General features: G+C 42.0%; 1 protein-coding gene across 4 annotated transcripts in view; it reads right to left on the bottom strand.

The window, feature by feature from the left end:
• Window positions 1-25,152, bottom strand: part of LOC121582618 (microtubule-associated serine/threonine-protein kinase 3-like) — a 167,542-nt gene that overhangs the window by 17,161 nt on the left and 125,229 nt on the right. For all 4 annotated transcript variants that reach the window (XM_045225097.1, XM_045225100.1, XM_045225099.1 and 1 more), the window contains 13 exons: window positions 23,518-23,587; window positions 19,175-19,253; window positions 17,942-18,099; window positions 17,562-17,637; window positions 16,312-16,521; window positions 15,731-15,832; window positions 15,133-15,265; window positions 4,189-4,250; window positions 4,010-4,101; window positions 2,736-2,944; window positions 2,350-2,488; window positions 1,795-1,927; window positions 1,357-1,522 (listed from right to left, as the gene is read on the bottom strand). In XM_045225097.1, the coding sequence (XP_045081032.1) occupies window positions 1,357-1,522; window positions 1,795-1,927; window positions 2,350-2,488; window positions 2,736-2,944; window positions 4,010-4,101; window positions 4,189-4,250; window positions 15,133-15,265; window positions 15,731-15,832; window positions 16,312-16,521; window positions 17,562-17,637; window positions 17,942-18,099; window positions 19,175-19,253; window positions 23,518-23,587 (1,629 nt within the window). The remainder of the gene's footprint in view (window positions 1-1,356; window positions 1,523-1,794; window positions 1,928-2,349; window positions 2,489-2,735; window positions 2,945-4,009; window positions 4,102-4,188; window positions 4,251-15,132; window positions 15,266-15,730; window positions 15,833-16,311; window positions 16,522-17,561; window positions 17,638-17,941; window positions 18,100-19,174; window positions 19,254-23,517; window positions 23,588-25,152) is intronic.

Below are 25,152 nucleotides of genomic sequence, written 5' to 3'. Positions count from 1 at the left end.
CCCAGAGACAACACATACTCAGTTCGTTAGCACTTAGCAATATCCCAGAGACAACACATACTGAGTTAGCTAGCAGTTAGCAATATCCCAGAGACAACACATACTGAGTTAGCTAGCAGTTAGCAATATCCCATAGACAACACATACTGAGTTATCTAGCAGTTAGCCACAGTTTTAACAGTCCCACAATAATAAATGTAAATAATCTGATTAATGCATGCTATTCAGCACTTCCTCAGACAAAGGGCATATTGTTTATTATTCACATCATTACATTTGGAAATTGGTGACCTTCACTCCCTCAAGGATGAGAAATGAAATTCATGAGTGTCTGTTCTCCAGTACTAGAATAATGTGTTATCCATGTTTGTGTGTGTACCTCAATGTGTCTGTGTGAGTCTGTTCATGCGTGTTTGACCGGTGTAGACCGTTAGCAACAGTTGAAAAATACCAGTGTGCGCCACACCAGTAGAGTCTGTGCCATGCCACGGTTGTCTCTTTGGCGCCATGTGGCCCCCATTTTAATCAAATTTGGGAGTGAGGCATGAATATGCATGATGGCCCTCAGGCCTGAGCAGCGTGGCATTCAGCTCAGTGTGTTCAGAGCCCTTTAATTAACACTGGGTCCCTATGGCCTGGTATGATGGAGAGCACACCAAATCTGTCATGGCACCACATTAATTAACATAGGATAGATCGGGGTTCTGTGTAGAGGATCAGTTTTCTAAGAACATGCTGACATTTTAAACTATTTTTTCTTATTCGTTGCATAGAACAAGTAGGCGAATACACCATGTCTGTGCTATACACTTAAAATGGCTAGAAAACAACGTCCGTAAGGAATTTGGCATGATATAGAGCACACCACATCTGTCATTGCACACCATTAATTTTCATAGGATAGATAAAGGGGGCACTCTGAGGTTCTCTGTATACTGTAAAGACTCTTCTCTCTAAGAATTTCCACTGCTGACATTTTTAAAGGTCTTATTTCTTTATTCAGCATAATGTGCTGTAAATGTAAAAAGGCTTGAACACAACAGCCATAAGGAAGGATGTTTTCATAAATTGGAGAAATGTATTTTGTTCTAATGTCGAGCTGAGTCCACATCCCACACCATCTGTTTTGTGCATAACATGCCTTGATCCCAAATAAATTGGATAGATTGGCACCATCCATTCCATACTGTTTAATTAGATATTGCCAATCTTTCCTATTCACTGGGGATAAAGGCCATCAGATTTTTCTCCTACTTAGTCATGCATTGATGTCAATGGGAAGTGAAATTTCGACTTAATTGGAACTTTGGATTCGCCCCAAATGTCAACTCAAAAAGAGATAAGAGTAAAACTGACCACTGATAACTTGTCCAAACAGTTCTTCCGGTGTGTCTCCAAAGAAGGGTACGCAACCCACCAGGAACTCATAGAGGATGATGCCCATGGCCCACCAGTCCACTGGCTTCCCATAGCCCTGTCTCAGGATTACCTCTGGAGCGATGTACTCTGGGGTCCCACACACCTACACACAGACAGAAGGCAACAGGTATAGACACATTATACTAGTAGTATGTTTTGGTGAAACGTTGCGGCTTGAAAATGTCCTATTTGAAAAAGAAAAACCTGAAAGCTGTAGGTATTCACAATCTGAGCTCTTCGAACAGTGTTCAAACTGGATACCATAACTGTCATGTTCTCTCTGCTTGCTTGTTTTAATTATGAGAAACTATAAATGAGCGAGAAAGACTGGCCTATACTGTAGGTAGAATGCCAATCCATCTCCACACACTGTACCTGTTTATCAGAGAACTCTCGGGCGTCCTTCTCTATGTGTCCCTCATACAGGTTAGTGGTCATGTTCATCAGGCCCACCTTGGACAGCCCAAAGTCTGTCAGCTTGATGTGGCCCATGGAGGTCACCAACAGACTGGGGTGGGGGGGGGAGAACGACACAACCATCACATAGAAGCCAATGAAGATAGATCTCCAAATCTCGCTCAGTTGGTACGATAAGTAGATTAATGACATATGTGCCTCTGCATCGGCTTTGCTTGCTCTTTGGGGTTTTAGGCTGGGTATCTGTAAAGCACTTTGTGACAACTGCTGATGTATGAAGGGCTTTATAAAATAAATGTGATTGATAGACATCAATGACCCAAGTGACTATTTTAAAAACACAAAGATCAGCAGTCTGAAGGGTGTCTTACCAGATCTGTTCATGCGGTCTTGCCAACTCCTATGACATGTGTTGTCTTACCATGGTAAGACAGCACTAACAGATCTGAGATCAGGCTATATCTATCTACATTCTCAGTAGCTGAATATACTATAGAGATATTAGAGACTGACTTGTCTGGTTTGAGGTCCCTGTGGACTATGCCATAGTTGTGGAGGTACTCCAGTGCCAGCACCGTCTCAGCAAAGTACATCTTGGCCATGTCCACAGGCAGGGGGCCCATGTTCTTCAGCAGGTTGGCACAGTCACCTCCTAATGGCATACAGACACAGAGAATTGGCTTACTGAGTTAATTCTGACATTAAAATACTGTATCCTACAATGAAGTACTTTCGACATATGATTAATCCCAACACAAAATTGTTAATACATTTGGAAAATAATAGGGCAGAACAACATTAACCAGTATTTCTAGAGCAGTTTATCCCCACAGGTGTGAGCTTTCTGTCTTCCACAGTTTTGGTACCGTAAGAAAGAAGAATTAGAAATGGCTGCCTACCTTCCACATACTCCATGACCATGCAGAGGTGTCGTCGCGTCTCGAAGGAGCAGAACATGGAGACCACGAAGGGGTTCTCAGCGAAGGTCAGGATGTCTCTTTCCACGAAGGCTTGCTGGATCTGGTTCCTCAGCATCAGGTTCTGTTTGTTGATCTTCTTCATGGCGAAGCGCTGCTTGGTCTCCTTGTGGCGCACCAGATACACAGCCCTGTCACAGAGAGAGAGAGAGAGAAGACAATATGTCAGACACACAGTACAGGTTGAGGTAAATCAAGCATATATTGCTCTGTCAGAGAATGACATTGTTAGTCATATACAGGTAGCTGCAAAAATAAAGAAAACACCAACATAAAGTCTCTTAATAGGGTGTTGGCCACAAGCCGCCAGAACAGCTTCAATGCGCCTAGGCATTCTACAAGTGTCTGGAACTCTATTGGAGGGATGCGACACCCATATAATTAGGAATTAGAATAGTAATATAATAGGATCTCTATGGCGACACCATTCTTCCACAAGAAATTCCATCATTTGTTTTTTTGTTAACGGCGGTGGAAAACGCAGTCTCAGGCACCGCTCCAGAATCTCTCATAAGTGTTCAATTGGGTTGAGATCTGGTGACTGAGACACACACCATTTGATCCTTTGAGACACCTCCTTCAAAGTCACTGAGATCTTTTCTTCCAATCATGGCAGCCAAAATAATGGTCAACTGGGCATTTTTATACATGACCCTAAGCATAATGGGAGTTGAATTGCTTAATTAACTCAGGAAGCACACCTGTGTGGAAGCACCTGCTTTCAATATACTTTGTATTCCTAATTTACTCAAGTTTTTCCTTTATTTTGGCAGTTACCTGTACACTATAAAGATGGATTGAAATCACACATTCATAGCTCTGTTGGAGAGGGAACACATTGTCAGTCCCGCGGTACAGACTTATTTATGGCTTAGGAAGAAAACAGGACAGGGCCATGAATTGGAGATGGTAAACATGAGTGAAAGATTCCCTTTTAGTAAATCCAAATCACATATTTACATTTTAGTCATTTAGCAGACGCTCTTATCCAGAGCAACTTACAGTTAAGTCAGTGCATACATTTTCATACTGGTCCCCCGTGGGAATCAAACCCACAACCCTGGCGTTGCAAGCGCCATGCTCTACCAACTGAGCTACACGGGACTACATATCCCATTAAAATCCTAAATAACAGCTTAAACAGAGTAGGATTCCATCATAACCGTTCTGACTGACACCAGAGAGGATGCTCTCACCCGTAGGCTCCGTTGCTGATGAGTTTGTTCATCTCAAAGTCCATCTCGCAGGGCTTTCGTCGGGATCGCAGGGCCGCGTTCAGACTCTGGGACTGGGAGGACGAGAGGAGAGAAACTTTATTCTACTGAAATACATCTAACCTGCAATTAAAACTTGAATAAAAATGCTGAAAACTCACAGAGTCATCTGTCTCGGGTGTTTCAGCGATCCCACTATCATAACTGGTCATCTGAGCAATTTCTATAGGTGCGGGACAGAGAGGAACAACGTCAGCATTTCATTCGACTTTGCCATTTCAGCATTTTCACCTTCAGACACAAAACAGTGCCCTTTGAATCCAGATGTCTTATCTATACCCCGACATTTAGTCAAAGCCTATAGGGAGTACTGTATATTAACACACATCAGTCTGTTGAGCGGAGTCTGAGAAATCCTAAAGGAGAGGAAATGAGGTGGAAACCAGAAGTGGCAGCAACACAAACACATCCATTAAGAAAATCACAACTCCAGAACACTCCTGTGTGTGTGTCTTGCATGTACATGCGCATATGCACGTGTGTGTCCATCCCTTCCCATCAGCGCTGTATGAACAGCAGGAGCTAGCGAATTAGGAGGGGGTTGTTCGGTCGTCCAACACATTTCCAATGCAACTTAGCATCTTGTCCCTGCCTAGAAGGCTGCTTCCAGCGCTCCAGGCTACTGGGCAAGAAAAACACACAGGATAGGCCCAGGGGAAATGAGTCGAGAGACATTGGCCAATGAGGACGGAGGTTAGTGAGCCAGTCTGTGTGTCGATCTGTTTCAGCTCTATAGGGAGACCATTCGTTCCTAATTAGTCAGAATGAACACTGGGGTTTGAATGGAGAGAGGAGAGGCACATTAAATAATAATAATAATAATAATATGCCATTTAGCAGACAATTTTATCCAAAGCGACTTACAGTCATGCGTGCATACATTTTTTTTTTTTTGTGTATGGGTGGTCCCGGGGCTCGAACCCACTACCTTGGCGTTACAAGCGCCGTGCTCTACCAGCTGAGCTACAGAGGACCAGAGGATGGCAGTCAGTTCAGTACATGACATTACTCCACACCACCTTTGTCTTAAAACTTCTCTAATCTTGTACAATATTAGCATTGCTAGAAAAGTTACCTGTAATGCTGATGCAATATTTTGGTCATTGGGTAGCTGGTACTTCTAGTATTAGTTCTTCTGTAGTAGTAATACAAGTCATTCATCTTCTCTAAAAACTGATTTTCTGCTCCGGCAATGCTTTCAAAACGTTAATAAAGACCGCAATATCCAAAACATAATTAGGATTTTTTCAATTATCATAGAAGTATTTTCTCTCAGTACATTACGGAGGGAGTTTCACAAGAAACATAACGTTAATTAAAATGTGAAATTATTTTCCGATGACTCCTCTCCTCCACTGAAACGAGATCAAGAAACCAATTTAGGCTGAAGTGTTCTGATGAAGCTGGTTGGGTGAAGTAGATTCACGATCATAAATCTTATCCTTATCATATTCTCATCAGGTCATCAATGTAGCGTTGACAGGTGCTTCGAGAACAAAGCGCGAGAAGTGATTGGATGCAATACAATGGCTGCGTTACGATTCTGTACCTTTCTCCAGAAGTTTGCACTCATTCACTACCCCTCATTCATTTAAAACAGGGTTCATACACATTTTGACAGATTGAATTTCATGACTTTTCACCACATTTCCATGACTAACAATTGACGGCATCTCTATTTACATTAAAAAACGTAAGCATATGTGGTATCGAAACAGAGGCTGCTCTCTGATCCCATGTACTATCTCCAGTCATTGTGCAAGGCACTTAACCCCCCCCAAAGTAAAATACCTGTTAGGCAACTGTATAAAAAAACGTGGTCAACCCACAGTCTGGAGCAGTAGCGGTGCTTGGGTAAAATCATTACACATCTTTAATGATTTTTTTCATTGGCAAGATTAGAAAACTTAAGCATGACATGCCAGCAACCATTGCTGATACTACACATCCAAGTATATCTGATCAAATTATGAAAGACAAGCATTGTAATTTTGAATTCCGTAAAGTGAGTGTGGAAGAGGTGAAATAATTATTGTTGTCTATCAACAATGACAAGCCACCGGGGTCTGACAACTTGGATGGAAAATTACTGAGGATAATAGTGGACGATATTGCCACTCCTATTTGCCATATTTTCAATTTAAGCCTTCTAGAATGTGTGTGCCCCCAGGCTTGGAGGGAAGCAAAAGTCATTCCGCTACCTAAGAATAGTAAAGCCCCCTTTACTGGCTCAAACAGCCGACCAATTAGCCTGTTACCAACCCTTAGTAAACTATTGGAAAAAATTGTGTTTGACCAGATACAATGCTATTTTACAGTAAACAAATTGACAACAAACTTTCAGCATTCTTATAGAGAAGGACATTCAACAAGCACAGCACTTACACAAATGACTGATGATTGGCTGAGAGAAATTGATGATAAAAAGATGGTGGGGGCTGTTTTGATAGACTTCAGTGTGGCTTTTGACATTATCGATCATAGTCTGCTGCTGGAAAAACGTATGTGTTATGGCTTTACTCCACCTGCTATATTGTGGATAGAGTTACCTGTCTAACAGAACACAGAGGGTGTTCTTTAATGGAAGCCTCTCCAACATAATCCAGGTAGAATCAGGAATTCCCCAGGGCAGCTGTCTAGGCCCATTACTTTTTTCAATCTTTACTAATGACATGCCACTGGCTTTGAGTAAAGCCAGTGTGTCTATGTATGCGGATGACTCAACACTATGTCAGCTACTACAGCGACTGAAATGACTGCAACACTTAGAGTTGCAGTTAGTTTCAGAGTGGGTGGCAAAGAATAAGTTAGTCCTAAATATTTCTAAAACTAAAAACACTGTATTTGGGACAAATAATTCACTAAACCCTAAACCTCAACTAATAAATCTTGTAATAAATAATGTGGAAATGTAGCAAGTTGAGGTGACTAAACTGCTTGGAGTAACCCTGGATTGTAAACTGTCATGGTCAAAACATATTGATACAACAGTAGCTAATATTAATGTCAATCTCTCCTGGCTCAAAGTGGATGAGTGATTGACTTCATCACTACTTGTATTTATGAGAGGTATTGACATGTTGAATGCACCGAGCTGTCCGTTTGAACTACTGGTGCACAACTCGGTCACCCATGCATACCCCACAAGACATGCCACCAGAGGTCTCTTCACAGTCCCCAAGTCCAGAACAGACTATGGGAGGCGCACAGTACTACATAGAGCCATGACTACATGGAATTCTATTCCACATCAAGTAACTGATGCAAGTAGTAAATTTAGATTTAAAAAACACCTTATGGAACAGCGGGGACTGTGAAGCAACAAACATAGGTGCAGGCACATGCATACACACACACACACACACAATAACATACGCACTACACACACACGTACACATGGATTTTGTACTGTAGATATGTGGTAGTGGTGGAGTAGGGGCCTGAGGGCACACAGTGTGTTGTGAAATCTGTGAATGTATTGTAATGTTTTTAAAATTGTATGAACTGCCTTAATTTTGATGGACCCCAGGAAGAGTAGCTGCTGCCTTGGCTGCAGCTAATGGGGATCCATAATACATAGAAATAGAAATACTGGGGAAGCCAACCCAGAAAAAATCCTGTTAGTTCATATGCCTTGCAACCGTGATATATAGGCCTAAGGCTGAAACAATAAAATAAAAACAGTTACATGACCTACAGCATCGTCAAGCAAGTTAATGTTTGCAACATCTTCGCACTACTAAACAACTATTGATTTAGAAATACGGAGAGTTACCGCAAGTCGCAAAGAAAAAAGAAGCTGCCTCCACTATTTCAACTTCAACATTACAAAATCATAAAATCATCTATGCTTAGTCTAATACAGTGACAACTAAGGTACTAAAATTTAGTCCAATCAACGTAAGCTAAATATGATGTGGCTGTCCATGGTTCCGATTTGCGTATGTGTGTGTGCGTGCGTGCGTGCAAGTCGAAAAAACACAACTCACCCTACTTGTAGAGAAATGCCAACGGCAATGCCATCCTCCTCTCTTTCATGTTGACAATACGGTCTATGGCTCTGTCATACAGTACATGCTTTAATTTTTTGTTGTCCTAGGCTACCTGGCTAAAATGCTAGCCTAACTTCCTTTCATGTGCAACGTTAGCTAGTTAACATTAGCCTTCTACATCTAGCTACATATTTAACTTCCATCCTCTCAGGCCAGGGGCACAATGTATGAATTTATGGTTGGATCAGAATCGCCGCTACAATAATTGGCTTACGGAGAATTAAGTAAAACCACAAGTCCAAATCCCTATCTCCATCCATGGTTAATTTAGGAAAGGGCCAATTTTAGCTAGCTAGCTAGCCAGCCAGCCACCGGAGGACAACACAACGAGATGCAACAATTCAAGTTCTTTCTGTCAATGAGGTATTGCTCTCGATGTGATGTGATTGGAGTGAAGCCAAATCCAAACTGTCTTTTTTTTTGGTGCGCTAGGACCATTCACAGTTGAGCTCACTCAGTTTAGCTCAACGCTGATTGGCTATTATTTAAAAAATTAATCAAGGGAGGCCAATAGCTCGCTGGCTTCCCTTGCATACAATGTCATACTCTTTTTGACTAGACCGCATCAGATAGATAGTCTACACATACAGAGACCGAGGGGCACTGCGTCGCTCGCTCGGATGCTTTCTCCGGTGAGATACATTCTGCCTCTTGCGAATTTAAGGGAAATTATACTTTTACATTTACGTCATTTAGCAGACGCTCTTATCCAGAGCGACTTACAAATTGGTGCATTCACCTTATGATAGCCAGTGGGACAACCACTTTACAATATTCTATTTTCTAATTTTGTGTTTTTTGTTTCTAGAGTATATTTTTAATTTCCATTTGTTTATATATACAGTGGGGAGAACAAGTATTTGATACACTGCCGATTTTGCAGGTTTTCTTACTTACAAAGCATGTAGAGGTCTGTAATTTTTATCATAGGTACACTTCAACTGTGAGAGACGGAATCTAAAACAAAAATCCAGAAAATCACATTGTATGATTTTTAAGTAATTAATTTGCATTTTATTGCATGACATAAGTATTTGATACATCAGAAAAGCAGAACTTAATATTTGGTACAGAAACCTTTGTTTGCAATTACAGAGATCATACGTTTCCTGTAGGTCTTGACCAGGTTTGCACACACTGCAGCAGGGATTTTGGCCCACTCCTCCATACAGACCTTCTCCAGATCCTTCAGGTTTCGGGGCTGTTGCTGGGCAATACGGACTTTCAGCTCCCTCCAAAGATTTTCTATTGGGTTCAGGTCTGGAGACTGGCTAGGCCACTCCAGGACCTTGAGATGCTTCTTACGGAGCCACTCCTTAGTTGCCCTGGCTGTGTGTTTCGGGTCGTTGTCATGCTGGAAGACCCAGCCACGACCCATCTTCAATGCTCTTACTGAGGGAAGGAGGTTGTTGGACAAGATCTCGCGATGCATGGCCCCATCCATCCTCCCCTCAATACGGTGCAGTCGTCCTGTCCCCTTTGCAGAAAAGCATCCCCAAAGAATGATGTTTCCACCTCCATGCTTCACGGTTGGGATGGTGTTCTTGGGGTTGTACTCATCCTTCTTCTTCCTCCAATCACGGCGAGTGGAGTTTAGACCAAAAAGGTACATTTTTGTCTCATCAGACCACATGACCTTCTCCCATTCCTCCTCTGGATCATCCAGATGGTCATTGGCAAACTTCAGACGGGCCTGAACATGCGCTGGCTTGAGCAGGGGGACCTTGCGTGCGCTGCAGGATTTTAATCCATGACGGCGTAGTGTGTTACTAATGGTTTTCTTTGAGACTGTGGTCCCAGCTCTCTTCAGGTCATTGACCAGGTCCTGCCGTGTAGTTCTGGGCTGATCCCTCACCTTCCTCATGATCATTGATGCCCCACGAGGTGAGATCTTGCATGGAGCCCCAGACCGAGGGTGATTGACCGTCATCTTGAACTTCTTCCATTTTCTAATAATTGCGCCTACAGTTGTTGCCTTCTCACCAAGCTGCTTGCCTATTGTCCTGTAGCCCATCCCAGCCTTGTGCAGGTCTACAATTTTATCCCTGATGTCCTTACACAGCTCTCTGGTCTTGGCCATTGTGGAGAGGTTGGTGTCTGTTTGATTGAGTGTGTGGACATGTGTCTTTTATACAGGTAACGAGTTCAAACAGGTGCAGTTAATACAGGTAATGAGTGGAGAACAGGAGGGCTTCTTAAAGAAAAACTAACAGGTCTGTGAGAGCCGGAATTCTTACTGGTTGGTAGGTGATCAAATACTTATGTCATGCAATAAAATGCAAATTAATTACTTAAAAATTATACAATGAGATTTTCTGGATTTTTGTTTTAGATTCCGTCTCTCACAGTTGAAGTGTACCTATGATAAAAATTACAGACCTCTACATGCTTTGTAAGTAGGAAAACCTGCAAAATCGGCAGTGTATCAAATACTTGTTCTCTCCACTGTATATATATATATATATATACTGCTCAAAAATAAAGGGAACACTTAAACAACACAATGTAACTCCAAGTCAATCACACTTCTGTGAAATCAAACTGTCCACTTAGGAAGCAACACTGATTGACAATGCATTTCACATGCTGTTGTGCAAATGGAATAGACAACAGGTGGAAATTATAGGCAATTAGCAAGACACCCCCAATAAAGAAGTGGTTCTACAGGTGGTGACCACAGACCACTTCTCAGTTCCTATGCTTCCTGGCTGATGTTTTGGTCACTTTTGAATGCTGGCGGTGCTTTCACTCTAGTGGTAGCATGAGACGGAGTCTACAACCCACACAAGTGGCTCAGGTAGTGCAGCTCATCCAGGATGGCACATCAATGCGAGCTGTGGCAAGAAGGTTTGCTGTGTCAGTCAGCGTAGTGTCCAGAGCATGGAGGCGCTACCAGGAGACAGGCCAGTACATCAGGAGACGTGGAGGAGGCCGTAGGAGGGCAACAACCCAGCAGCAGGACCGCTACCTCCGCCTTTGTGCAAGGAGGAGCAGAAGCACTGCCAGAGCCCTGCAAAATGACCTCCAGCAGGCCACAAATGTGCATGTGTCTGCTCAAACGGTCAGAAACAGACTCCATGAGGGTGGTATGAGGGCCCGACGTCCACAGGTGGGGGTTGTGCTTACAGCCCAACACCGTGCAGGACGTTTGGCATTTGCCAGAGAACACAAAGATTGGCAAATTCGCCACTGGCGCCCTGTGCTCTTCACAGATGAAAGCAGGTTCACACTGAGCACGTGACAGATGTGACAGAGTCTGGAGATGCCGTGGAGAACGTTCTGCTGCCTGCAACATCCTCCAGCATGACCGGTTTGGCGGTGGGTAAGTCATGGTGTGGGGTGGCATTTCTTTGGGGGGCCGCACAGCCCTCCATGTGCTCGCCAGAGGTAGCCTGACTGCCATTAGGTACCGAGATGAGATCCTCAGACCCCTTGTGAGACCATATGCTGGTGCGGTTGGCCCTGGGTTCCTCCTAATGCAAGACAATGCTAGACCTCATGTGGCTGGAGTGTGTCAGCAGTTCCTGCAAGAGGAAGGCATTGATGCTATGGACTGGCCCGCCCGTTCCCAGACCTGAATCCGATTGAGCACATCTGGGACATCATGTCTCGCTCCATCCACCAACGCCACGTTGCACCACAGACTGTCCAGGAGTTGGCGGATGCTTTAGTCCAGGTCTGGGAGGAGATCCCTCAGGAGACCATCCGTCACCTCATCAGGAGCATGCCCAGGCGTTGTAGGGAGGTCATACAGGCACGTGGAGGCCACACACACTACTGAGCCTCATTTTGACTTGTTTTAAGGACATTACATCAAAGTTGGATCAGCCTGTAGTGTGGTTTTCCACTTTAATTTTGAGGGTGACTCCAAATCCAGACCTCCATGGGTTGATACATTTGATTTCCATTGATCATTTGTGTGTGATTTTGTTGTCAGCACATTCAACTATGTAAAGAAAAAAGTATTTAATAAGATTATTTCATTCATTCAGATCTAGGATGTTTGTTTAAGTGTTCCCTTTATTTTTTGAGCAGTATATATATATATATATATATATATTTTTTTTATATATATAACACACACACACACACACACACACACACACAGTGGGGGAAAAAAAGTATTTAGTCAGCCACCAATTGTGCAAGTTCTCCCACTTAAAAAGATGAGAGAGGCCTGTAATTTTTATCATAGGTACACGTCAACTATGACAGACAAATGAGAAAAGAAAATCCAGAAAATCACATTGTAGGATTTTTAATGAATTTATTTGCAAATTATGGTGGAAAATAAGTATTTGGTCAATAACAAAAGTTTCTCAATACTTTGTTATATACCCTTTGTTGGCAATGACACAGGTCAAACGTTTTCTGTAAGTCTTCACAAGGTTTTCACACACTGTTGCTGGTATTTTGGCCCATTCCTCCATGCAGATCTCCTCTAGAGCAGTGATGTTTTGGGGCTGTCGCTGGGCAACATGGACTTTCAACTCCCTCCAAAGATTTTCTATGGGGTTGAGATCTGGAGACTGGCTAGGCCACTCCAGGACCTTGAAATGCTTCTTATGAAGTCACTCCTTCGTTGCCAGGGCGGTGTGTTTGGGATCATTGTCATGCTGAAAGACCCAGCCACGTTTCATCTTCAATGCCCTTGCTGATGGAAGGAGGTTTTCACTCAAAATCTCACGATACATGGCCCCATTCATTCTTTCCTTTACACGGATCAGTCGTCCTGGTCCCTTTGCAGAAAAACAGCCCCAAAGCATGATGTTTCCACCCCCAATGCTTCACAGTAGGTATGGTGTTCTTTGGATGCAACTCAGCATTCTTTGTCCTCCTCCTGGCATGTCTTGTGGGGTATGCATGGGTGTGTTTTGTGGGGTATGCATGGGTGTTTTATGACAAGCATGAACTGACATATTGTCCACCCAATCAAAGGGTCAGAGAATTAATCTAGTACTGAAAGCATAAGCTACAGCTAGCACTGCAGTGCATAAAATGTGCTGAGTAGTTGACTCAAATAAATCATTTCTTCTAAAATGAAGGAGCGAGAGAGAGAAAGAGAGCTAGCTATATTTAGAGAAAAAAAAATCACTTTCACTTACTTAGTTAGCAAATTCAGCTAGCTAGTTTAGCCTACTCAAACACCTGGCTCAAACAGAGGGATACTTTGTTAGCTAGCTGGCTATGACTATCCAACATTGGAACTCTTCCAAGTCAAGGTAAGCTTTTGGTTTTATTAATTTATTGCCACCGTGGCCCGCCGGTGTAACAGCCAAACTGCTTACTGACTTACTGCATGATTGTAGCGGGTTTACTAACGCGTTAGTTCTAGTAGCTATGTTGACTTGACGTTAGCTAATATGGTGACACCGATATAGGCTGTGGGTAGCGGATATGAAGGCTTGGCTTGGCAAGGTTTTTTCGCCTGGTCACAGACAGCTGATGTGTTGTGCATTGAAGTCCACAAGCGAAAGGAAAAGTTGAGAGGAGGAGAGTGCGTAGATGCGAGAAGGAATACAACGAGCTGTTTGCATGTGGCTATGAAAGTGAACTGTTTGCGTGTGATCAGGGGTGTATTCATTCCACCGATTCTGTTGAAAAACGTTTCTTAAACGGAAGCAAACGGAACGGGGATAAACATCCCTGAATTTGTCCAATAAAAACTATTTTTCAACTGTTGGACTAATGATTACACCCTTGATCAGCTAGATGCTGCCATGAGTGTTCAAGACGGTATTGAATGTGTCACGGTCTGTCACTTCAAATCTTTCTCTCGACCTGTGTGCACCTACATTGTAAACTTTTATTCATAGGCTAGATTGTAGCAACCGCATGATGGGTATAGGGAAAATTTGAGTATCATGTAGTAGCCTAAACCTATCGATGTTACATTGAACTGGGTGAATGGAATATGAATGACAGTCATCCAATATGCTGTAATAGAAATAAGGCCATGCTCATAAAATAAATAATCATCCTCCCTCATCTTTTTAAATGGCACCGACCACCACTGGTGTGCAGGCTTTTGATAAAGCCCTGCTCAAACACATCAAAGCCAGTTTATCAAGGTTCAGTTGATCAGCTAATTTCTCAAATGTGGTTTGTTAGAGGGGGACAGGAATAAAAGCCTGAACACCCATTAGCTCTCCTGGAGGATGATTGACCACCCTTGCTGTATAACATTTGAACCAAATACATTTTATGCCTTTTGAAATAATTCGCTCATTCAATATATCAAAGATAAAAAAATATATATTTGATATATTGAATGAGCGAATTATTTCAAAAGGCATTAAATATATTTGTTTGTAATGTTATGTAATCAAGGGCGTAATCAAGGGTGGTCAAGCTGGTGCAGCTTCTCATGCAGGTGATGTGCGCAATCACAGACTTGCTAAAGTGCATACCAATCCTGGCTTATATGTTGATTTTTATTTAATTGATTTTTAAAAATTCAACTGTGCCTAAAACAATTACATTAAGAGAAATTATGAAATACATTTCCATGACTTTTCCAAAACGTTTCAGATTTGATCATTTTCCAAAACATTTTGAAATTCCATGACTTTTCCAGGATTTCCATGACTGTACGAATCCTGTTAAAAGCATTGGATTGGTGCAAGCATGGCTGGAGGGAGTTTCCACCATATTCCTCACACCAGCCCGTTCCTTTTAAATCAATGAGGGGGTGTGTACACTTTGGGAGAAGGGTGAACAATTGGAAAGTAGCCAGTGGCATCAGTAGAGCATGAATATCAAGGTTAGCACATCTTAGGTTTTACATCATGAAACAAAAGTTATTTTCTACATATTCAGAAACTTCTTGATTACTTGAATAATGCAGTCCACCACTGGAATTAGTTCATAGCCCTTGCAGCTTTCAGCAGAAAGCACTTGTTTCATTCTGAATGTGTGATGTTTGGTTGCACCTCCACTCATGATGGTTTAGGCACCGTCTACCCAACTCTTAAAAGGTCAAACCTGACATACCTTCCAGGGGGTCCCGTGTGAGCCCCAACTGGCTGATGATGTAGCGGGGGATGTCAGTCTTGATGCCTTGGCCCTCTTTGGCGTGACCCTCGGCAGCCTCCAACAGATGGTAGAACTCCTCTGGATCAAACTCCTGAGGAAAGGACAACACAGGGACACAGGTTTCACTACAACACTTCTGGAACTCTTAGTTTTAAGTTTCAATAGGAATTGTCTGAGTGCTGTTGGCTTTTCTTTGGGTTGACAGTGATGTCAATGTAACAATCAATAGCAGCAGCGAGAGGAGGATGTATTGCATCTGTATGGCTTGTCACCAGGTCGCAAGCCTCTTTATACAACAGAGACATGGATGTGATGTGTGTCAAATGCCTCACATACCTCTTCAAACCTAGTTTAGATAGAGCTACATGGACATTTGTGTAATTCTGATTAGCCATGGGACAGAAACATATTTAGTATTATTGCCCAGAGATTTGCCTAGTCACACCACATGGTCAGGAAAAACTCCTGGCCCTAGTATAATTAGTGTAATATGTGTCAGTGAGAAGTCATTGCCATGTGCTTGGTAGCTAACTAGCAACATTCAGGCGAGACATACCAGGCATTCCAGGAGGCGCGCTGGCCTGGCGATGACGATGAGGATCTTCTTTACCAGCTCTTTGATGAAGTTCACCTCCTGGCTCTCCGACCGGGACGTGGACTATACACACACAGAACAAAACAGAACACACTCACTCAACATCTCATACAGACCTGTGAGCTTCTCAGTGCTTGGGACTGGAAGTACCATTAAGTAAGAGGGAGGGATTATCATAGCAAGCCTGCATGACGGGAGATGAAGCTGAGCAATACAGAACATTTATATTTGTAATAGTGCTTCAAAAATTACTTTGAATACCGTAGAGGTAAGAGAGCACTGTAAACCAAATCATTTTGGTGAAAGAATCTGTTTGATTGTATCACAAAGTCTTATGCAGTAATGTGTACCGACATTGTAATTACACTGCGCTTATTACTATGGTAAAAGGTTGATGTATTTTAAAGTGGGGCAGGTACTCTTTATTGCTTCCTTTCCTCGTCTACTTTCCTTCATTATGCCAGATTATTAATATGGGAGTAGAGGACACAAGGAAAGGTAACCACTTTACACTATTGAGGTGCACCCATAGTGTCACCCACCTCCTGGAAGAGCCTCTCCAGTTTGTCGGTGAGCTCGCAGAAGTAGCGCGAGGTGACGTGGCCCAGGCGGCTCTTCTCCAGGCAGTCGCGGACCAGCTCGATGATCTGGTGGTGAGCAAACCCCAGCACACCGTCCGCCAGCGGCAGCACGCTCTCCGGGGAGCTGGTCCGGATGATCTCCTGGATCCTCTCCTCCATCTGGGCCGTGGCCTGGAGAGACACGGAGGGGTGGAAAGGGTTAGAAGGAGAGGACATGTTGGGTAAAAAGGTTTAAAGGTGGTAGAAAGTGGTGCAAAAGTGGTCAGGAGAGGGTAAAAAGTTTAGAAGTGGTTGAAAAATAGCAACTTTTGTCACTGTGTGTAATAAACCTTATGATAACTAGATAACTAATGTAAAGCATACTGTGTTCATAATAAGTATATAGGTTATAGGTTGAGAGCTTTTGTGAAAGAGCACAGTTAGAAAGATATGGCATATAGAAGCAAACCGGATGGACATCATGAAAATGATCGGAGAGGTTGAGGGTAGAGGAAGTTCAGGAGTAATTATTGTCAAATTGACTGTGTGCATAAAATGTATATATTATGTATAAGGTGAAGTAGAGGCCTAAGCATTGTTGTTCACTAGTTTACTTCAATTAGGGAAGGGGTGGTGGGGTTGGAAAGTAATAAAGGGAAATATATATTTTTAAAGGATATGTATATATGTATTTATATGTATGTATGTATGTGTGTATGTATGTGTGTGTATATATATATATATATATATATATATATATATATATATATATATATATATGCAAGATATATACATATGTAGGATCTGGGAAGTGATGCAGACAATTGCATTGATGGAAGTTACAATCTATCTGCAATATAATCTTTTGCACATCTATCATTCCAGTGTTAATATGAAATTGTAACTATTTTGCACTATGGCCTATTTATTGCCTTACCTCCATAACTTACTACATTCGCACACACTGTATATATATTTTCTGTTGTATTTTTTACTTTTATGTTTTGATTACCCCATATGTAACTCTGTGTTGTTGTTTTTATCGCACTGCTTTGCTTTATCTTGGCCAGGTCGCAGTTGTAAATGAGAACTTGTTCTCAACTGGCTTACCTGGTTAAATAAAGGTGAAATAAAATAAAATATTTATAAAAATATAGAAATAATAATTGATACCAAATAACAAACGTTAAGGAGATAAGGCAATATTAGTTATACTCCTGTTGTCCCCTCACCTTAGGAAAGCGTTCCTTGTAGACATGGTTCATCATAATGATCTCATGATCACAACAGGATGGGGATCTTCCAGGGCTGCAAACGCATAAGAAAATAAAGGAATGATCAGTACTTATAACACATACTTTATCTTACATCAAAAATACATTGATACATGTGATATATGGTTGGACCAGGTCTCTCTTGAAAAATAGATTTTATCTCAATGAGACTAACCTGGATAAATAAAGGTTAAATAAAATAAATATATATATAGTATGAATCACATCTAATTTGAAAAATAATCACATAAAAGTACATATAAGGAGTGTCATTTTCAGCGACTGTTACACCCAGCATCCTTAAAAGGTGTGTGACCTTGCCGGGCCTCCATACATACCTGAGACTGCGTGAGCGGGGTCGCATGGGCGCTGTCCCCCTCCGTCGGTCGTCCCCGGCGATGCTCTCAGTGCAGAAGTGCTTGGAGAGAAAGTGCAGCTCGTCCGGCGTGGGCTGGAAGGGTAGCTGGTGCAGCTTCTCCTGTGATGAACAGGACGACTGGAAATGAAATGAATATACAATGAACAAGAAAATAAAAGAGAAAAAGAAGGAGGCTAACGCTTTGATGATGTTTTTGCACGAGAGAATGACTTATCAGGAGAGTTGCGTGTTTTTTCTGACTGTTGTGTTTATTTGATTGGGTAAATGTTGATTGCGGTTTTGATTCTCTTTTACAGCGTCTTGAAAATGAAGGACTGAAACTTATGGGTGCCAAAATGGTTGTGACGGTACAGTACATGAAAGCTAACAAATTACTGTAAACAATCCCCCTTTTCTTCTCATTACATTGTTCTCAAATCCAATCCAAATAGGGATTCAATTTAAAGTAAGCTGCAAACATAGCCTGGACAAACAACACAGTTGCTGGCGTTAATCCCACTCTATAGTAGTTCCTCCTAACCAGTCGTTCTCACCAGCCTCCGGCAACATGTTAAGTATTTATCAGCTCTAATTGATCGTCCTCATACAACATGGCCGTTAACAAACAACCCATTACTTTGTGTGCGACGGCTTGTTTACTTGGCTTGTGTACTCAGCCATGGGGCCTGTGTGTGGTGTCTGAGTTGACCATCTCCTGCCTGTGTGATTTTAGTTTGTCAGTAAACAGAGCAGAGTTATGTGTATGTGTATGTGCATGTGTATGTGCGTGTGCGTGTGCGTTTGTGCCAGGGCCATGTTTACTCCAAAACAAATCTGCTGGCCCTAAACACAGCGTCTGGTGGTATGAGTCAGCCTGCGAGACACTAGCGGGAGAATCTGATCACTATGGCACCCCTCATCTCTGACTACCAGTAGCTTACAGTACAGTACTGGTGACTGAAGTACAGACTAGAGGATGTCCATCAAATGATCATTTCACATTGAAACATATTTTTTCGAATGATTCTTGAATATCCAGTGATTTGGTATAAGTATTTTTAGATTGAAAGGGTTTTCCATCAGTATACTGTATGTGAAGAGGTTTAGGTTTAACAACCTTTTTGGCATGGCTTTTAAAGAATCTAGCTAACACATACAATATATTCTGTTTTCATGTCCTTTAACAAATCGAGTGGTAAGGTATGGTACATACAGAGACAGTGGAGCTGGGTGTGTTGGTGCCATAGCCAGAGGAGGGCAGAGAGGCCAAAGACCAGCGTCGTCCATCAGTCCTGCTCAAACACACAAACAGACAGAGATAGAAAGAGACAGACGTCAGCATAAACTCAAAACCCATCCATAACCAATCAGCAATATGAGAACTGTAGTTAACAAAATATAAAAATAACTATGAATGATACTCAAAACAAGACTACTCAAAGCTCCAGGATTGTGAATAACAGATACCTACACTACATTTACATTTTAGTCATTTATCAGACGCTCTTATCCAGAGCGACTTACAGTTAGTGAGTGCATACATTATTATTTTTTTGATTTTATTTTTTATACTGGCCCCCCATGGGAATCGAACCCACAACCCTGGCGTTGCAAACGCCATGCTCTACCAACTGAGCTACCTCCCTGCCAGCCATTCCCTCCCCTACCCTGGACAACGCTGGGCCAAATTGTGCGCCGCCCCATGGGTCACCCTGTCGCGGCCGGCTACGACAGAGCCTGGATTCGAACCACTGCGCCACTCGGGAGACTACAAATGCACAACATTCTGGATGACCTTTGACCTATGTGCAGTACTGATCAGAGGTACACTACCAGTCAAAAGTTTGGACACCTACTCATTCAAGGGTTTTTATTTATTTTTACAGTTTTACACATTGTAGAATAATAGTGAAGACATCAAAACTAAGAAATAACACATATGGAATCATGTAGTAACCAAAATGTGTTAAACAAATCAATATTTTATATTTGAGATTCTTCAAATAGCCACCCTTTGACTTGATGACAGCTTTGCACACTCTTGGCATTCTCTCAACCAGCTTCATGAGCCAGTCACCTGGAATGCATTTCAATTAACAGGTGTGCCTTCTTAAAAGTTAATTTGTGGAATTTATTTCCTTCTTAATGCGTTTGAGCCAATCAGTTGTGTTGTGACAAGGTAGTGGGGTATACAGAAGATAGCCCTATTTGGTAAAAGACCAAGTCCATATTATGGCAAGAACAGGTCAAATAAGCAGTGCAGTCGGAAAAAACATCAAACGCTATGATGAAACTGGCTCTCATGAGGACCGCCACAGGAATGAAAGACCCAGAGTTACCTCTGCTGCAGAGGATAAGTTCATTAGAGTTATCAGCCTCAGACATTGCAGCCCAAATAAATGCTTCACAGAGTTCAAGTAACAGACACATCACAACATCAACTGTTCAGAGGGGACTGTGTGAATCAGGCCTTCATGGTCTAATTGCTGCAAAGAAACCACTACTAAAGGACACCAATAAGAAGAAGTGACCTGCATGGGCCAAGAAACACGAGCAATGGATATTAGACCGGTGGAAATGTGTCCTTTGGTCTGGAGTCCAAATTTGAGATTTTTGGTTCCAACCGCCATGTCTTTGTGAGACGCGGTGTGGGTGAACGGATGATCTCCGCATGTGTATTTCCCACCGTAAAGCATGGAGGTGGTGGTGTTATGGTGTGGGGGTGCTTTGCTGGTGAAACTGTCTGTGATTTATTTAGAATTAAGGCACACTTAACCAGAATGGCTACCACAGCATTCTGCAGTGATAAGCCATCCCATCTGGTTTGGCCTTAGTGGGACTATCATTTGTTTTTCAACAGGACAATGACCCAACACGCCTCCAGGCTGTGTAAGGGCTATTTTACCAAGAAGGAGAGTGATGGCCTCCACACCTGTCCACAACCTCAAACAGTCACACTCCAAACTCCACTATGGCCAAGACCAAAGAGCTGTCAAAGGACACCAGAAACAAAATTGTAGACCTGCACCAGGCTGGGAAGACTGAATCTGCAATAGGTAAGCAGCTTGGTTTGAAGAAATCAACTGTGGGAGCAATTATTAGGAAATGGAAGACATACAAGACCACTGATAATCTCCCTCGATCTGGGGCTCCACGCAAGATCTCACCCCGTGGGGTCAAAATGATCACAAGAACGGTGAGCAAAAATCCCAGAACCACACGGGGGGGACCTAGTGAATGACCTGCCGAGAGCTGGGACCAAAGTAACAAAGCCTACCATCAGTAACACACTACGCCGCCAGGGACTCAAATCCTGCAGTGCCAGACGTGTCCCCCTGCTTAAGCCAGTACATGTCCAGGCCCGTCTGAAGTTTGCTAGAGTGCATTTGGATGATCCAGAAGAGGATTGGGAGAATGTCATATGGTCAGATGAAACCAAAATAGAACTTTTTGGTAAAAACTCAACTCGTCGTGTTTGGAGGACAAAGAATGCTGAGTTGCATCCAAAGAACACCATACCTACTGTGAAGCATGGGGGTGGAAACATCATGCTTTGGGGCTGTTTTTCTGCAAAGGGACCAGGACGACTGATCCGTGTAAAGGAAAGAATGAATGGGGCCATGTATCGTGAGATTTTGAGTGAAAACCTCCTTCCATCAGCAAGGGCATTGAAGATGAAACGTGGCTGGGTCTTTCAGCATGACAATGATCCCAAACACACCGCCCGGGCAACAAAGGAGTGGCTTCGTAAGAAGCATTTCAAGGTCCTGGAGTGGCCTAGCCAGTCTCCAGATCTCAACCCCATAGAAAATCTTTGGAGGGAGTTGAAAGTCCGTGTTGCCCAGCGACAGCCCCAAAACATCACTGCTCTAGAGGAGATCTGCATGGAGGAATGGGCCAAAATACCAGCAACAGTGTGTGAAAACCTTGTGAAGACTTACAGAAAACGTTTGACCTGTGTCATTGCCAACAAAGGGTATATAATAAAGTATTGAGAAACTTTTGTTATTGACCAAATACTTATTTTCCACCATAATTTGCAAATAAATTCATTAAAAATCCTACAATGTGATTTTCTGGATTTTTTTTCCTCACTTTGTCTGTCATAGTTGACGTGTACCTATGATGAAAATTACAGGCCTCTCATCTTTTCAAGTGGGAGAACTTGCACAATTGGTGGCTGACTAAAAACTTTTTTTCCCCACTGTATGTGGGAACTCCTTCAAGACTGTTGGAAAAGCATTCCAGGTGAAGCTGGATGAGAGAATGCCAAGAGTGTGCAAAGCTGTCATCAAGGCAAAGGGTGGCTATTTGAAGAATCTCAAATATAAAATATATTTTGATTTGTTTAACACTTTTTTGGTTACTACATGATTCCATATGCGTTATTTAATAGTTTTGAGGTCTTCACTATTATTCTACAATGTAAAAAATAGTAAAAATAAAGAAAAACCCTTGAATGAGTAGGTGTCCCCAAACTTTTGACTGGTAATGTAGGTCATATGCAACCTTTACCTTTCTGGCGGAATAGGTTGAAAATACTCTGCTTTTCAATAGCCTACTGCAGCATTTATATTGGATTACATTGTAGTAATTTAGCAGACACTTTTATCCAGTGCGACTTACAGTAGTCAATGCATACATTTTTGTACTGGTCCCCCGTGGGAATCGAACCTACACAGAACACACAGTTTCCTTGATCTCTGCTACCTGCCACCCACACCTACCTAGTAGTGAGATGTCTTCGTTGCACTAACCAATAACACTGAACAATGATACAAACTCTGAGAGGAATAACATGTGGGGTTAGATGTAGGGACAGCTAGAAACACATCAAAAAGGATTTTCATGATTCAGGTATAATGGCACGGTAACAATGACATGATGTAATCATACACATTGCTCGAACGGACATGTGAGTTACAATGACGTTGTGTGTATTCATAGACATGAGTAACAGGAAGAAGAGCTATGAAGATGTATGAGGTTTACATGACAAAACAGAGGCCTAACATGACATTACCTGTCTGGTCTGTGGCACTGACTGAATCATAGCGATAAATAAAAAAGCTGTTAAATAAAGTATTGTTGAGTGAGGGTAGAACAAAAAAGATTTCAGGCTTTTGTGAAGACGTGGAGAAAAGCTCTTCAGAAAACGCGAGGAGTTTGAGAGTCTGAAACTCCTCGTCTTCGTCTTCCTTGAACCTGCCTCTGATTTCTATCTCTGTAAAGAGAGCCTGTCAGAACACAGTGAGATCCTGTCTTTGCTTCTCAAAAGAACCGTTGCCTGTCTGCTTCAGACAATAATAGCACCACAATTTGGCTTCGTTGTTTAAAAAAAGAGAAATGTTTCTTTTAAGATTTGTATTTCCTATGTATGTCACATTTCTCATGCCATTTGTCAGATAACCACCAAGATAAAGTAAAATTACTTTCTGGAAATTCAAAACAATAAAGCCTGCCCCTAAGCGTTTTATTGCTGACTATTGGCATGCTAGTTGAGTGGAGTTTTGGCTAAAAAATTCAACTGGCATTGACTTTTACTTTTATCAATACCTTCGTGCAAATGAGAAGTGGGCTGAGGCACTAGGAGAGAAGTTTCTGGGGCTGTCTTGAGGACTCGTTCCTGTTGTTCAGAGAGGAAGCAGAGAAACAAGGGGAGATTAGAAGTCATTAAAGAGAACATTCCATAAACCTGAGATAAAAGGATTTGAAATGAATGAAGGAAATATTAATACTAAGCCTAGAGCATACAATCAAACCTTTACCAAATTAGGACTTGGTCTAACCACTGTCACAATTCATTGACACACAAAAAAAAAAAAGTGTAATAAGCCAGCATAGATAAAATACATTTCATCATCAATTTACTCTCAGCTATTTTACTTTATACGGCATTTTAGATTTTATTATGTTTCCTTGACTCTTATCTGATGGAGCTTAATCTAGTTAGATTGAAAGTCTCTCAAATGGGACTGATCTGCTTGAAGCAGTAATTACATAATCTTAATAATATACTTCCACATTCCAGCTCATCGGCTTGGATTAATCAGGAGACACACATGAGAAATGGCACAAAAAAAAAATGTAATTCTTTCAAATTCAAATAAAAAGAGCCCGACCAATATGTTTTTTTGGGTCCGACACCGAAAACTTGCTGATATATTGTTTTACAGCAGGGAAATGAAAGTAATTTTCCCACACTGAATTCTCATAAATTGCCAAACAAAAGAGCAATTGTCCAATAACTATGCTTCAAATTTTGAGTTTATACATTGTGACAATGACACATCATGAGAATAGCTGCAAATGTTCAGAAAAGCATGAGATTCCCTTTTTTCATCCTATTAATTGTATATCGGTTATCAGTGGAGTTATCGGCTACTGTAAGAGTAGCCTTTAGGCTAATACCGTAGTCTAAATAGCTACAGTTAAAGTCGGAAGTTTACATACACCTTAGCCAAATACATTTAAACTCAGCTTTTCACAATTCCTGACATTTAATCCTAGTAAAGATTCCCTGTCTTAGGTCAATTAGTAAAGAGAATGATTTATTTCAGCTTTTATTTCTTTCATCACATTCCCAGTGGGTCAGAAGTTTACATACACTCAATTAGTATTTGGTAGCATTGCCTTTAAATTGTTTAACTTGGGTCAAACATTTCAGGTAGCCTTCCACAAGCTTCCCACAATAAGTTGAGTGAATTTTGGCCCATTCCTCCTGACAGAGCTGGTGTAACTGAGTCAGGTTTGTAGGCCTCCTTCCTCGCACACGCTTTTTCAGTTCTGCCCACAAATGTTCTATAGGATTGAGGTCAGGGCTTTGTGATGGCCACTCCAATAGCTTGACTTTGTTGTCCTTAAACCATTTTGCCACAACTTTGGAAGTATGCTTATATATTGCTTCAATATATCCACATCATTTTCCTTCCTCATGATGCCATCTATTTTGTGAAGTGCACCAGTCCCTCCTGCAGCAAAGCACCCCCACAGCATGATGCTGCCACCCCCATGCTTCACGGCTGGGATGGTGTTCTTCGGCTTGCAAGCCACCCCCTTTTTCGTCCAAACATAACGATGGTCATTATGGCCAAACAGTTATATTTTTGTTTCATCAGACCAGAGGACTTTCTCCAAAAAGTATGATCTTTGTCCCCATGTGCAGTTGCAAACCGTAGTCTGGCTTTTTTA

This window comes from Coregonus clupeaformis, chromosome 15, assembly GCF_020615455.1.
Source record: "Coregonus clupeaformis isolate EN_2021a chromosome 15, ASM2061545v1, whole genome shotgun sequence".
NCBI classification, from domain to species: Eukaryota; Metazoa; Chordata; class Actinopteri; order Salmoniformes; family Salmonidae; genus Coregonus; species Coregonus clupeaformis.
The sequence above is the reverse complement of the archived record's forward strand: the minus strand, read 5'-3'. Positions and strand labels throughout refer to the sequence as shown.